This window comes from Ambystoma mexicanum, chromosome 9, assembly GCF_040938575.1.
Source record: "Ambystoma mexicanum isolate Mex_15411 chromosome 9, UKY_AmexF1_1, whole genome shotgun sequence".
In the NCBI taxonomy this organism is placed as follows: Eukaryota; Metazoa; Chordata; class Amphibia; order Caudata; family Ambystomatidae; genus Ambystoma; species Ambystoma mexicanum.
In genome coordinates, this window is record NC_090931.1 from 274,878,812 (window position 1) to 274,894,911 (window position 16,100).

A 16,100-nucleotide genomic window follows, 5' to 3' on the forward strand; every position below is an offset into this window, starting at 1 on the left:
GAATTGGGCCAAACAGTGCGAGCATCAGAGATTATATCTTTTTTACTAATGCTTTGCATCTGTTTGACGTGTGTATAGGAGAGTGATAATTTCCCCCTTATTGCAAGCTTGGATTTGCAGACCTCTTCTAAAATCCTAGCTCCTCTTGCATCTCTGCAGGTTAATGTGCAACTTAATCGATTGTCCTGGAGTGACTTGAACATAGAGGTAGTTTTTCCCTTTGCACGTTCCATACTTGGAGAATTCATACTGACTAGCACCCTCATTGATGTTTGCATTCTCCCGAAGTAGTTCATTCACCATTGACATCTACGAAAATTGTGTGGAGGATATTGTCATGATCTCTGCTTCCAAAAGGTCAGGGTTTTCCCAACTCCCTTGGAAGCAGATCCATAACCCAGGTTCCGAGTGCCAACCAGTCCCAATTGGGACCTTTTGGACCCAGTCCTGGCGCCAGTGGCACCAGGCTCATAAATATGCCCAGTCCCAGCGCTGGAAGCGCCGGGCTCATAATGCTTGGGTGGACTTACCTTCAGCAGACCATGCTGCTTACTTGCCTGCCAGTTGAGCCTCTGATCCTCTTCTGTTTGGAACTACTTTTCCTGTTGGGTGGGGCTGGAGCCACTCCCTAGATTCAGAACACTGGAACTCTTCTGGAAGGCAGGAACTCTTTTCTTACCAGGAACTCTTTTCTTACTTGGGCGTGGCTGTGGAAGGAGACACCTAAGCACTACAGGAGGCTATTTAAACCACACCCGGTGGATGAATCTTGCTTTGCGTTATTCTGCAACCTCTGCAGCAGAACGTTCATCGTGTCTTCTGCATCCGGTCCTGGGCCTAAGGAAAAAGGCTTACCATCCTGAATCCAGTCTTCAGCAACACCTATAAAGACAAGAAAGAACAGGTTAGCATTCCGGCATCTGAAAGGCAAAGGCTTACCATCCTGAATCCAGTCTTCAGCAACACCTATAAAGACGAGAAAGAACAGGTTAGCATTCCGGCATCTGAAAGGCAAAGGCTTACCTACTCTTCGTGCGCTCCGGAGGTCTTCGGCGCTGCATCCCGCATCTGAAAGACAAAACAAGGTGCGTTTAAAGACATTGGGGAACTTTAATACTCACGTGCCATTACTCCTTTCCACATCTAATCCAGTGGGTATTCCGGCACCCTTCAGCCGCTCCGAACTCGTACCTGCAAAATAAAAAGACAGTTAGAGCGCATAGTGAAGCAGGCAACAAGCGCTTACTTACGTGCTTCCAGGCGCTTCTATTCATCACACGGGCTCCATCTTCAACTCACTTCAGCCCGTCATCCGCCATCGCCGGAACCCTGCAAAACAAGAGACATCATTACTAAAGACTTTAAAGACATTTGAATGACTCGAAACTTACCGTTCGTGCAGTAAACGACGGACAGCAGTCCTCTGAAGTCAAGAGGCCTGCGCTACCTATCCAGTGAAGAAACTGGTTACAGCACCCTGCCCTGAGGCAGATGGAGAGCTCGGCATTCACTTACCTAAGGTGAGAGCGTTAACCTTTGGGGGTGTACAGGAGAGGAGAAGAGGAAAGAGATAGGGACACCCCAATAACCCCAGTTCATTAACCCCATATTTTCTATCTGCAGACATCTTACTCTACACGTCAGGCATACAGTGCACAGAGGTCCAGCCCAAAGAGCCAACCGGGTGCTACACATCACCTTTGAAGATACGGTAGTCGCCCAGTCAAGACCGGCGCCTCTGCGAGAATCAGGTGAGCGTTACAGATATTATGAAGCGAACCATGACTAAATTTGCAGCATGTTCTCGTGTCGGCTTCGGCCCTAAAATAAAAAAATTACATCTGCATACTTTTGATAAGTATATCCAGATTATGAAAAGGGCTGTGTGCCAAGACCTTCGGAGACTGGCACAGGCTGGACTTTCTTTAGCAGGGTTCGACAGAAGGGCTTGAATTGTAAAAAAGGAGTACTGCAGATGGCAAGTGCAATGTCCCCTGTTGAGAGACCTGGTCCTGGTATCTCTCACCAATAATGCAACTTTGTTTTGTAAAATCATCAATGGGGGAAAAAAGCACTGACCAGAGATCTCAATGGGGTGTCTGAGCAGGATTAGAGTATCTCTGTTGAATCCTCTCTTCGGAGGGCACAATCTGCCATTAACATGGCAGCGGTTGACTCTGCAGTTTGGTCTTTTACCAAAAGTTCTGAAGACATCTATAGGGTCATTATGGCTAGTAAGTCATCCCGCGCCCCGACGTAATCTGCTGATTAAGTCTAGGCCTGAGGTTTGGGCTAATTCCCTGTATTGGTTTTTCCATTTGATTAGTGAGACAGTGCATTCCTACCTCTTGGCAGGATAGCATTATAGTCCCGGTTCATAAAAAGGGAAGACATCTGGATTTGGGAAATTATCACATGTTGGCTATGCTGGATGCACCGGTCAAGGTCTTTGCCAGAGTGTTGTTAGAAGAACTTGGAACCTGGGCTGAGAGCAAAAACATCATCCCATATAATAAAACAGGCTTTGGCGAGGGCCTGAACACCACCACTTACGGGTTGGCCCTTGCTACTATTTTACAGCAGTCGGGGCTCATCCACAACACCTCTGTCTATGTGGCTTACATTGACTTTAGTTCAGCTTTTGATAATGTGGCCAGGGGTAGGCTATGGAGAAAGCTGCGGTATTGGGATATTACGCTGGTTTTAAAAAAAAATTATTACTTTGCACCAGCAAACAAGGCTCAAAGTTTGTACAGATCAGCGTGGCACTCTAACCAGCTGGCTCCACACTAGTAAAGGGGTCAAGCAAGGTTGTATCCTAAGTGCATATGCTGTTTAACTTATATCTGGCTGACCTAGGTGAGGCCCTCACTAGCTCACCTGCTGTTCCACCTATGTTAGGAGATACTCTGATAGAGTTGATGGACTATGCAGATGACCTTGTACTCTGTAACTTGACCCCAAGTGGACTGCAAGCCTCGATGGATTCCTTACAAACTTATGCTGATGCAAACTCCCTTAAAGTGAACATTGCAAAATCTGAAATCATGATCTTCAATCCACGAAATAAGTCTTCTAGAATTAAGTGGCATATGAAGGCGCAGACACTCGAGGTTGTCACTGATTATAGATATCTTGGTATCCAATTGGATTCTATACTCCGCAGGAATATCCATCTTGAAGGCACCAAGGCTAAGATTTGCCAGATTGCTGGCACTGTTGGATCATTCGCCCATACAGGTGCTAGATACTCTATAGGGGCTCTGCTTAGGTTGTATCAAGCTAAAATGTGCTCATTATTTTATATGGAGCAGAGATTGGGACACCCCAGATTCAGTTAGCTTTCTAAATTGGAATCTATAATACTAAAAAGTCTCCTTAGACTGCCTCCCTATACAGCTGTCATGACGATTTATTTAGAACTCAACTTTGCTCCAATTCTGATCCGCTATCAACTTTCTAATTTGCATTCTAATTACATACTGGAAGCTTGTAAATGCTGTTGATGCTTCTTTGAATAAACTAGTCGATGGCATCTTGCAGACTAGAGCAGGCTGTATGTTCCCTATCTCTATCGCAAGTACCAAGAGTACTGTGGATGGTGGCTTGGGATGGCCCCTGAAAATGTCCTTGCAATGCCACTTAAGCAGTACAAACAGATTATGAAATCTATACTTTTTACTGTGAGCAGGGAGCAATTGATCGTGAACTTTGTGGGTAAAAGTAATGATTCCCTCTAGATTGAGTATAGGGGCCAACTTCTTAGCTACATAAAACATGTTTTGGTAATTCGCTTGTTTGGGACTACCTTAGAATAAGATTCAACGTAGTTAAGTCATGGGAAATACAGGGAGCATGGCAATAGGCATGCTAGAAACTGTCATTTGTGCAGGGAAAAGGAATTGGAACCACCAAACATCTTATGGTAACTGTATTTCCTTGGCAAAATTGCCAGAAACGTCACTAAGATCAGCTGATTTGAGTCTGAACCTCTCTGGCAATGAGCTTTGGGCACTCTTCATGGGTGGTGTCATTGTTAGGCAGAAACCTGTGCAGTTCCCTTAGGGACCACTGCAAAAGATTTAAGACTACAGGTGTTTGGCAGTAAACCCACTTGGTAGCAGCCTGTACCACACAGATTCACTTGGTAGCTGTGGCTGAGCAGTCAGACTTCCCTCAACAAGAGTTGGGCAGTATGTAGAGTATACACAGTAGGTACAGAGATACAGTAGCACAAGCAAACACTGACCAGAGCTTTGGTGTAAAAGTATATAATTATTTATTTTAAAGACACACTTGTAAATTACACTAGCACAAAGAGGTAAGTAAATTCAGCACAGTCACTATTATATATATATACAACCCTAATTACTTATTAGACCAGTCTTAGTGAGAAACACCACATATTTTCAGACAGAGGTGAGCGCTTAACATAAGATGGCACTCTAATAAGTTAATAAAAAGGGGGGGGAGGCAGAGTTATGGAAGCACACAAATTTCAATACTTTTAAAAGACCCACAGTAAGGCAGGATAGGCAAAGTTCTACTGGAGAGCAAGGAAGTCAATTGCAAGGCCCAGCTCTTGGAGAGAGCAAGCAGAAGGGATCCAGGTTCACACAGTGGGGCTATGCCCAAAGAGTCTTGTAGATAGTTCGCACAGAAAGGATGAAATTAAAGTCAGCAAAAGTTACCTAGGTTGTCCCAGGCCAGCCCAGATTAGAAAGTCGAAGCTTTACTGTCACCCCGAACGATCTGTCGCAAGGGAAGCCAGGTGGGACACAGTCCCTTAAGTGTGAAGGAAGCTCCAGCAGGGGCATTTGTTCCTGGCAGTGGGTGCAAGTCGGTGTTTCGTCCAGAGGAAGAGGAGGTCTCGCCGTGGAGGAAAGATGAAGGTCGTTGCACTGCCAGGGAAGAAACCAGCCGCGGAGTTCGTTCGGTTAGAAGGTACTACCTTTCTCTTCGTGATAGTGGTAAGCCGTGGTATTCCGGTTGCCGGGGTGCTTGGTACGGGCAAGGCGGCCACGAGATGCTCCGGGAAGGTGAAAAGAAGGCAAAACTGGTTATCCCCACCAGTCAAAGGAAGAAGACTCTCTGGACTGGAGATCTCCTCTGTCATCGGGAAAAGTAGTGCGACGGTTCAGCAGCGCTCCACCGGTGGTGTCGTCGTTGCAGGTCGGCTCAGCTTCTCCCTCCTCGGCTTCTTAGGTCCTGTGGCGACTTCTGAAGTTCCAGTCCCCAAAGCCCTGCTTTTATGCAGCAAACCCCCATTCATTCAGCCTAGCTGTCAATCAAACATGCGAAGTGGTGAGCCGGCCGGCTCACCACTTGAGCCAATCACACAAGAGTGCGACTTTAGTTGCCAAGGCAACTCAGTCCAGGGTGCCTAAACCCCCTCCCGCACCCCCTGTGGTACCCAGACAGAGTGGCACCACTTTTGCAGGCTTCTGTGGAGAAGCCTGCCAAAAAGTGGAACAAAGGGCTCGACTTGGGTTGGAGTCACAGAAGAGAACACAATACCAACCGGTGAATTAATATTAAATAAACCGGCGGTATGTTCGAGGCTATAAGAATTAAATAATTAAAGTTGGTAGCCTCGAACAATGGGAAAATCCCATAGAGATATATTTGCGGTCGAATATAAAAAGTAGTATCCACTGCCACCAGCCAAAACTCGATCAGGGGGGACGGAGACGTGCCCCTTCGAACAACAGACCCCGGGGCAATCGAATTGCCCCGACCAGTACGTCCACAATATGATGGTTTGTACTGGTTTCTGTTCATAATTTGGGACTAGTAAAGCCAATGGTGACTTTACATGCCCTGGGAGACAGTAGTCAGTCCCAGGGTATGGAGTCTATGTTGGGGGGTCGCTACGACACCCCTGGGTTACGGCACGGAGGGTGCTGTGTAACCCACATCAAAAACACATAAGACCCTATGGAATAAAAGACCCCATAGCCCATAAAACACATGGAACAATTAAGGAACACCTCAAATCATGTCTAAGAGTGGGAGTAAAAGAGTCTCACTCTTAGCAGGAGAAAAAAATAAACCCCAAAAATCCAGCAAAGCTGCTGGGGGACTCACTAGGTTTGGGAAATTAGCCTTTACAGAGAATTCTCTCTAACAGTCATGAAGCCTGCAATATTTGCCTCACTTTCCTGTAGAAGATTGCATATATTTTGGCAACACTGATAACTTGAAACACTAATTCGAATGTGTAAATGGAACGTAATTTTTTAAAATGTTTTATTATGAATATGGTTAGGTGATTGAATGGAATGTATTAAAAGTTGACATTTGTTAACTAAAAAATACTACAAATGTCTAAAGAAAGTCTGAACTCTATTCTTTACTTTAACATGGCATACCAACTATTGAAGAGAACACGCATTGCCCAAACCAAGAGTCTCCCCATATTAACAGTGAAACCAACCTTTCACTAAGTGCAAAAACAATCTAACTGTACTGTGAAGTTAACAGTTCATTGGCCTAAGATGCAAGTGTGCAAACATTGCCTGAAGCTAAGAGTGGCACAAAGGCTTCTGGGTAATTACTTGGGCTGATAACTGGCAAAAAGGTGCAGGCAAAGTGGAGGATGGAAACTGGCTGCTTGTAAAGTCTATTTTGAAGTTGACACAACCTGTAGTGCCAAAGACTGTGGAGGACAGAGAGAAGTGAGTCTTAAAGGCAACCCCAGGTTGTTCTTGTGGCAGACGGATAAGAGAGGCAAAGAGGCTGCCCCATTTGAAGAGTTATTCAGAGGGAGAGTGCCTTGCTTTCTTTAAGTTGTTGAAATATCTTGAAGTATATCTTGTTGAAGTCTGTCTAGAAGTACAAATCACTGAAGCTGTGGTAGTAGAACAAAGTTCTGAAGCTGTGGTGGCATATGTGGTTTCAATAGACGCAATCTTGTAGTCATCCAAACGAAGTGGAGTACTGTAAGACCAAGCTAACTCTTTTCATGGTGAATCAAGTAGAAGTGAAGTTGTTGAAGTGGAAGCAGCAGCACTAAGAAGTCATCCTGACAAATATAGCATTGGGAATCATAAAACTGTAGCCAAGAAATGACTAACACATATCACTTAGAGTTGTGGATATTGCATTTCTTTTGTACTGTGGCAAGTTTTTTTTTTTTTGGAAACTTTATTTACAAAACTATAAAATCACATACATTACAATACACTCCATAAGACATTTACATTTACACATTACCATGAAGTGCAGTTAAAGTTCTTCATATCCTTCTATCTTTTTTTTATTGGCTTTTTAGTTACTTTTACAATGTGCTTAATACAAGCTGGTGGCAGCTGTACTTATTTTACCGTTTGTGTGACATTTTACTCCTGCACTCTTGCATTTACTGCGAATTGCTGCCAAAGGTGGCTAAAACCCTAAGATGGCCGTGTCACACGCTTTTTCGCTTGTTCTTTGGCCATAATTTTATTTGTACTTCTTCCTGCTGTCTCAGGTCCGAATATGCCTAATGCAGAAATTCCTTTCCCAGGGAAAACTGAGAAATTCGTGGGCTAAGGGGCTATTTTAGTGTGTGCTAGAAAAGGATGGCTGGGGCTTTCCAGTTCCAATCCTCATCTCTGATGCCTGAATGTCTTTTGCTGGGCCGATTTAGAGGCCAGGGGCTATCCATGGTTGGATAGCCATTGCCTGTTTGAAGGATGCAGATCCTTACCATTGGTGGTATTGGGCTTGCTTCCAACCTGAAAATTTGGTAAAACAAGGACTTCTCCAACTATTCATCAGGTCTCAGTTGGAGCCAAGACTTCTACAAAGAAGTGCAACTGCTGACCACCCCTGAAGCTGACCTAGCATCGACTCCATTGCTGTCCCGGTGAAGCCCTGCTCCTCTGTCCTGATATTTACATTGGTGCTTCGCCCCTGGACCATCTCTGTTCTGAGCAGAGCCTTGACATTTTGCAGATCCTCAGCTTGTACCACAAGTCGGCTGCTCCCACATTTGGGCCTTCTCTTGTGTCCGCTGTTGGAAGATCACCTGTCACCACCAGACTGTGGTGACCGCTGCTGAAACTTGTCTTCATGTCCTTGATGTTCCATGGCCGTCTCACCTGCAGAAGTCTTCACCTTTCTGTGTTTGGGTGTTACACTGTAAGCTGACTGGAACAGATTCTTAAGGACTGCTAGTGCCTGGAACAAAGTCATGTGACTGTATGTAACATCTGCTGTCTAGATGACCCCTGCGAAGAAACCAAGACAGAAGAACAAGCCAGCAACAGATTCTGAAACTTCCACAAGTGTTCACCAGAGAACTCTGAGCCAGAGTGGGTAAGTCTAGATACCTGTTGATATCTTTGCACGCCCACATTGCTCATAAAGTTACAAAGACGTAAAGTCCTGACCCTAACTCTAACTCACTCCCAACTGACGTTTGGTGGAACCTGGGTCAAGGATCACCCCCTAGGCCTTATCTAGTGTGTTGGGCTTGAGTTGAGTACTTGCCTGAACTGTATCGATCTTTTTTACTCTTATCAAGCCTAACCACTGTCACTGCAAATCGGTATTTTAACCTACCTTAAGAGTATCTAGTTTGGAAATGGTGACCTTGGGGCACAAGGCCCCAAACCATCTTTAGGTATGGCTTTATAAGAGCTAGGGAGCTGCTCTGTGATTCTTCTTTCTATTTCTATGCATCTGAATAGTTTACCTGTGTTTCACTGTCATTGAATCAAATGCGATTCTTGAGTCAAATTCTATACTGTGTTTCTAAGTGGGAATGTATATATCTGCTTTATAAGGTTTTGTGTGATATTTGACTAGACGTTTTACTTGCTTAATGTGTAATATAAAGGCCTAATAAGTAATTGTATTTTTATACCTTACTGAAATTAATGGTGTTGCTCTGTTAATTCATTGAAGCCCTAGCCCTAGACCATTCTTAAACCCTTCCTAAGACTAAGCCTTGCTGCTCTGCTGCCTTACCTTGATTGGGTTTGGCTAACTTCTCAGTGATTTCCCTGTTCACCATAATAGGTTGGACTCCCAGAATCCTCCTCGCTAGGGCTGATTTGTGAAATTCATCTCAACAGTCGACCGTCGTCGAAAAACAGGAAATGCTTCAGGGCGCTCGCATACATAGCCCATAAGGGTTTTTCTAACACTTGGCAGCAGTGGGAGCTGTAGGAGATGTGCTACAGTCCCGCTCAAGGCATCCTGTCACCCTGTACTGCCTGCTTGCTTGTCTACAGCAATGTTAGTGCAAAAAATCCTTACATACAGATTTTTATTTGTTTTTAATACATTCTGATAACCTCTTTTGAAATTGCATCGATGTTTAAAGAGGAGGTGGAATAGTATTTGCAGCTAAACATTTTATTTTTTTAATTAAAACAGCGGGTGCTTTTCAGGGTTACTTAGCACCTTGAAAACATAACTGCAGGACAAAAATATTGCTTCTTGGGTGATCTCACCAAATTCCAAAATAAACATGAGGACCCCTCAGGCAGACCATTCGAATAGAAGTTGCTACCACACAATCCAGTTTGGTATTTTACTTTGTATTTAAATACATTAGGTGAATGAAGAGGAGAAGGGCCAATGGTTAGAAGTTGGTTTTTCCAAAATTGGGATATCTGTTCTTAAAAAGTCAGAGCATAATGTTTTACTACTTAACCTTTTCAAATTGTGCACTTTCAATTGTTCTGTTTAAAATTATTCTCATTTCCCCAAATTAGGTTTATGGTGCTACCTATTTGCAAAAGCTTTTGGAACCTTTGTTACGAAACGTCATCACTGGGCCAGATTGGCAGCATGTCAGTTTTGAAGTGGACTCCACAAGGTTTGAGACAACAAAATACATTTGTTTGCAAGTGTTGGGGATTTTATCTGCCATGCTATTCATTGTTCTAATTGTCTGTATACATATTTTTCTTCTTTTTGTAGTTATTATTAACCAAGTAACTCTTTTGGAAATGTAAGCAGTAAAACACTGTTAAACACATTTTTCTGTGCATGCCTTTACATGATTACTGTATAAGAATGCAGGTATATGTCAATGTTCTCCTAATGGATCAACCACATCGAAGAGTGCATTTTCAGTTACATCAAGGCATTTTGTGGTAATTTCAGTTTGTATCTTTATAGATTGGATGGCATAGAAAATCTGGATGAAAACCAGCGCTGTCTTCGGAAAATGACAGAGAAATTTTTCCAAGCAATCATTAATTCTGCTATTGAATTCCCACCCCAGCTCCGTAGTGTTTGCCATTGCTTGTTCCAGGTATGCTTGTAATTGTGGTGGAATTGTGACGTTTATTGGACTTTGGAGATTAATATTTGTTGATTTTAAAAACCTTTGACAGGTAAGTCTTCTTTCATTCCTTGTTTTCCTCTAGTCTAAAATGGAGAAAAATAGTGCATAGATTTTGTTCATGTTCTGTGTGTTGATGGTCTTTGCAAACGTGCAAAGTTGCTGCAGCTCAATACTGAACATCTAAGATAATGTCTGATGTAAAGAAATGGCTGAGTTTAGCTAATTTACTTGGTATATGGTTTAGTAGAAGGGCAGCATTCATAAAGCAACACTCTCGTACCTGGCACATTATCTTGAACAAACATGCAGTTTCAGAAAAGTGAGGATGCATTTTTAAAATTCTACTTTTTAAAATTTGGGAATTTTCACAAGACTTAATTAGGAGAAGAAAGTTGGACTTTCATAGTTAAGGATATCACTGCAGCAAGAAGAATGTCTTGAGTCATGTGTGTAAACGTACACAGCATATTCTGTGTTAATATAGAAGCCAAGGGTCAAGTGAATGGATACATATGTAACTACTTTCAAGCTACTAGTGTTTTACTTTTTATAAATGACCTCATAAACAATATGTGAAAATAACCTGATGCGTGCTCAGCTGAAGAGTTGTGGGTTGCAGTGTGCTGTTGTCTTTACACCTACCAAATAACCATCTACTAAGCTAAGAAAAATATATATCTTTGGTGCAGGGAATGGAGTGGGTAACTCTGAAGTGATTGCTACAGAATACGCATTGCTAAAATTTAGGCTACAGGCTATATGTGTCTTGCTGTTGGTTTGTGGGAGGGAGCATTTCTTAATCACTGAGTTGACAGAGGCTGTTTGGGAAGTACCAATGCTGCATCTTCTACTTCAGTGAGTAAAAATGCAAAGTGCAACAGGAGCAGTTCCAATCTGGAGCTACTGCTGTTCCTTTTATTTGCACTTTCTGTTGCTTCCCAAACCTCAGTTGATGCACCCATTCGCTGAAAATGAAATTGTGCCTCTGCTTGGGCCCGAACACATGAACTGCCCCATTTTGTCACATCCATCCAATAGAAGTGATGTTTCCTTCGAAACAAAGCTATCAATGCCATTACATTTTTAGCGCAATCTGGCCTGCGCGAAATACAAGGCAGCCTGTTAATTTTATTTGCGTACTGCAGAGATAGAGCTGATAATACATTTTCAGTTTTTCACCTGTTGCAAAATAAATCGGACTATGGAATTCACATTTCAAGGGTCTAATCTTCTTAATGCTTTCTGAAACATCTACTCTTATTCTCCACATACGGGGGAAATTTCAAAGAGAAAGCAGCTGTTTTTAGTATCCCTTTTGGGATAATTGTGTTGAATCTATTTGACCTACCTCTTCTGGAATTGGATTCTAACTTGAGAAGTGCAGGTTTACACGATGGGCAGAGGCATGCACTTAACTCATGAGCTATCCTTCGGTACACACATGTTTGCATTTACAACAAGCAATGATGAAGCAAATGGATGCGGTCTTCTTTGTTATTTTTTTTACATTAAAAAGCTTTTCAGTTGTACATTAAGATGTGTTAGGTCAATAGTTTTGAGATAATCTGTTGTGCATGTGTCCGTCATGTTGCTGTTTTGCTCTTTCCTTCTCCTTGAGTGCATCACACTTATTTTATCCAACATCTTTCCCTAAAAATGTCTTACGGATGATTCACAGTGTCTTTTGTTTTTGGCTGCATCTGTTTAATTGAGCAAACATTGCTTCCTTAATTTTAGGTTGCCGAACACATTACACATTGGTTGAAACTGAAGATGAGATGGCAAAAGATGTAATCTGCTGCCAAAATGTGCAGCGCAGAATAGCGATGATGCGATCAAATTCATATGTTCCCCTTTTCACAAAATGATGTTCTCATGGCCAAATCACTTTATCACTTAATCATACAGTACTGCTAAAATTGTGAGCACCTAGAAGGGATTTCTTTAAGCGTGCACAACCAAAATAGTCACACATGCATGGTTTAGTGCACTGTAGAGTTGCTCTAAATATGGCTTTCTACAAAATGCAAAACAGACTACATAGTCTTTTTGCCCACCTATGGGAACTTGACTTGTGATTGAGTCATAATTCTCTCACAGAAAAGTCATGTGTCCTGTGTTCTGCAATGGAAAAAACAAATGATTAAATGATATTTTGCACCCTGTCCTCCGATTAAAAATGCATCATCATATACATTATTTCTACCCAGTGGAACACTATATAAATGTGTGTGTATGCGTGTTGTGATGTGGAGCTTACCTACTCTGAAATTTGTTAAACTGTTTAGGAGTTTTCAAGCGGGGCTTCTGGGTTACGATGCTAGCTCCTCATATGAGACAAATTGTGTGTTCCTGTACAAAACCACCTGAATAGTTTGAATGAAAGATTGCAGCAGCTGCACTTTTGGTTGAAGACATTGCATCATGGGATACACAATTGGATTTGGCCGCAGGCCAAAAGTTACAATTCCTCCCCTGCTAAGAACCATAGAATGAGTATTGAGTTGTAGCCATATACTTGCTATTCCTTTAATGCAAAAGTTAAATGTACCATAGTGAAATTTTTGAGCAATTTTAGCAGATAGAAGACGAGAAACTTTTAATATGTAAACCAAAATATATTTGACCCTGAAATGAGCGCCACTCCCTCCATACTTAGTTTTCAATTTCATTTCCATTTCTTTTGAGACTTCAGTGGGATTGAGAACGTTAACTCTATGGCCTATGACTAATATTTTCAGGCTTGCCCTTCTCCAAGGATATTATTTTTTCAATGTCTGCATCATTTTAACATGGTGGCTGGCTTGTAGACTCCCTAACTCTGTTAATAGGTGGCAGTGTGCAACATATATTCTGGTCAATGTGCTTTCTGCTAGTGACCTGCACAGCTAAGGAGCATTCTGCTTTTCAAAAGAACACTTGGTTACTTTAATTTTGCATACGCTTGCAGATAGTTTTTCTTCAGAAAATCCACTACTTTGAATTGTGTTAGTTCTGCAAGCTTGTGTTTGTGAACTACATCGAATATGTTTCCCTAAACAGTATCAAACTGGTTCATTATTACGTGGAACACTCAATTTACCAGAACCTGTCATTGCCAAGTATATTATTGCAGATAATGTAATGCTGGATGACAAAATTACAAATACCAGGTACGATAGTCTAAATGTTAATAAAGTAAAAGTCCAGGGTGCTATATTATCCAGTCCTTCGCTATGTTTCCTGGTTCCCAGCCTTCCGGAGTGCAGACATTGTTATCCTTCACATTTTATTTTCTGGCAGCAATAATTCCATATGGGTGCCAGAGATCGAAGCTTATGCTGTATTTACAGCAGTTTACAGATAGTTTATTGTACAGCGTGTATAGGCTTGGGTAGTACAGATGACCCTATTATCTTCTACATATATAAAACTTTTCAATGTACATGTGATCGACATAACTACCCGTAATGAGCCAAATTATTAAGCATTTACCCACCATTAGCATGTTTGTCATTGGAAAAGAGAGCAGGTCAAGAACATGTTGATATTTGGTAAGTACCGTTTTGTAGTTCCTTCGCCGACAGATTGCTGGATTAATTTCCCTCTTAGGGGACTGATTGTGTGCTCTCACTATCCAGTTTTAAATTTGTATAGAAATTCAGTCTGGGATAACATCCCCAGTCTTTTCTCATCCAGTTAATTATTGGATGTAAAAAACAATTGCAAAATGCTGCTGTTCCATCAGTGATGGTTAAGTCTTTTGATTTAGTTTCCAATGCTGCAGTTGAATACTCTATCCTGTAAAATGACGCTCAGCCTCTTGTTCCTCTACAGGTTGGGAGAGAAGTGCAGTTAGATAAGTTTTGCTGAAGCATAAGCAGTCCAATGTTTAAACTGTGGTTTGTAGTTTTATTTTGGAAACCATATATTACTTTTCGAGGGACGTAGCAGTCCAGGTGGAATCTCTAGGGTGGCAATTAACTCTGCCTTTCATTAACCATTTAACTTCAGATAAGGATTCTGATTTCTAAATGTTAAAATATAAATCTGGTTAATCAGTTGAAGTCTACATGTTACGGATTCAGTACACCCATGAAGGTGTATGCTTTGTTTTTTCAGTGAGTGAAAGTATAACAAGTTAATGGATACTGTATCTTAGACTCGATGAGAAATCATTATTTTAAATTCCAGCTTATGGCCCATCCAGATATATGGGCCGATTTACTGATCCCATAATTTATAACACCACCTGAAAGTGTTTGTGCAATCTGCATTCTCTTATGTCATATTTATAAGATCATTGCACTAAAGGTAGCATTCATGAAATGTAAAGATTATCCTCATAAATCCAGGAGAAATGATGCTCTCTGTGCACATAATGGCAAAACCTGTTGGCTTAAGGAGAAAGTCCCGTTGTCTTTAGTTATACTTTTTAAGAATCTGATGGATGTCTCTGTTTTTTCCCTTTGTTGACCCACATGCTTGAAAATATGCTTTTTCTAGATCTCTGCCTGGTGCAGTTGATCAACCTTCATTAAAATCGATTTTGGGTTGAAACACCTTTTTTCATGCTTGCGTTTTTTTGAGTTTGCAGTGTTTGTTGGGTCAAATTTCACTTTTGTGCCTACTTCTCCCAACTTGTGAGTCCACAGCACTTTTTGTAGGACTCTTGGATGTTTTGGTCAATTTTACTTAGTGAGTGGGAACCTTTTTCCACACTCAGTCTTTGACTCTACCTTTTGGTTGTGTCTTTTTGGAGTCATGATTTCCTCCAACTTTTATGGCATCTGCAATGTACTATTGCAGCACACAGCACTTTCTGTGCAGTGTTGCTGGGAGCCCTTAGTATTTTCCTTGTGATATCTACTGTTTCCAAGGATGGGGTGGAGCGGGGGGGAGGGGTGTCGGGGTGGATGATACTCCTACCTTTTATTTTGTGGAATCAGCACACCCCACATTATGTGGGGTGCTCAGAGTACACAATGGAACTCCAGATGGCTTGTCCTTTCTTGAGCCTTCTACCTAGCGGGGTGGGGGAGGTCTTGATAGTTCTTTTCTTTGGCGGGCTCCCTTGCGAAAGCCCATCAATGCTCGGAGTGCCTGAAAGAACATGAAGTGGGGGAGGTGACCGAAACTCCCTTGGTCTTTGTCCTGCAGTGTGGCTGCCAGTATCCAGTTCGAACTGGGAGGCTGGCTGCCCTTTTGGACAAGCCAGTCCCCAGATTTGCATGCATGAATGGTGGTGATGTTCCTGCCAATTTCCCTGCATAAAGGCGAGGGTCCTGGAGCAACGAGAGATCCGACCTCTGGAACAAAAAAATCCAAAGAAAGAGGATTTCTTCTGCCAGTGACTGCCAAGGACTGCTGAATAACCGCTCCAGCCTCCTCTTCTGATCAAAAGGGAAAATCCAGATTGGACAACTTCCTCCCATGGACTGGTGGAGATCAACCAGTCTCGAGACAACCTGCATTTTGAGCCATCTCCTGAAGAGTTTCGACCCTCCTTGGCTGCAATTCCCCAATACCCTGGGACCTGGACCAATTTGCTGTTCGTCTCCTGAAGTGCAGTTTCGGCTGGAACTTTGTGGGCATCCTGCTGGGCCTACAGTGACTCTTTCCCACTCTGCCAAATCTTCCCTTCCAAGCCAGGCACCAAGAAAGAGAGACACCTGCCATGTGACAACCGTCGCTTAAACGAAGCCTGTGCCGAGTCCCAATAAGCCAGTATCGTGAAGATAGTCTGCTGGGCGTACCACTGCAAGAAGCTGGCCGTCTGCTTCCACCAAAAGTTCCTTAAGCCTCCAGGCCAATAACCGAATAGGAGCTGCTGTAG

The 16,100-nt window shown here is 42.5% G+C and overlaps 1 protein-coding gene across 9 annotated transcripts in view; it reads left to right on the forward strand.

Annotated features, from left to right (window-relative positions):
* Nucleotides 1-16,100, forward strand: part of NF1 (neurofibromin 1) — a 3,279,657-nt gene that overhangs the window by 1,641,695 nt on the left and 1,621,862 nt on the right. For all 9 annotated transcript variants that reach the window (XM_069614617.1, XM_069614618.1, XM_069614621.1 and 6 more), the window contains exons 28-29: nt 9,708-9,811; nt 10,117-10,252. In XM_069614617.1, the coding sequence (XP_069470718.1) occupies nt 9,708-9,811; nt 10,117-10,252 (240 nt within the window). The remainder of the gene's footprint in view (nt 1-9,707; nt 9,812-10,116; nt 10,253-16,100) is intronic.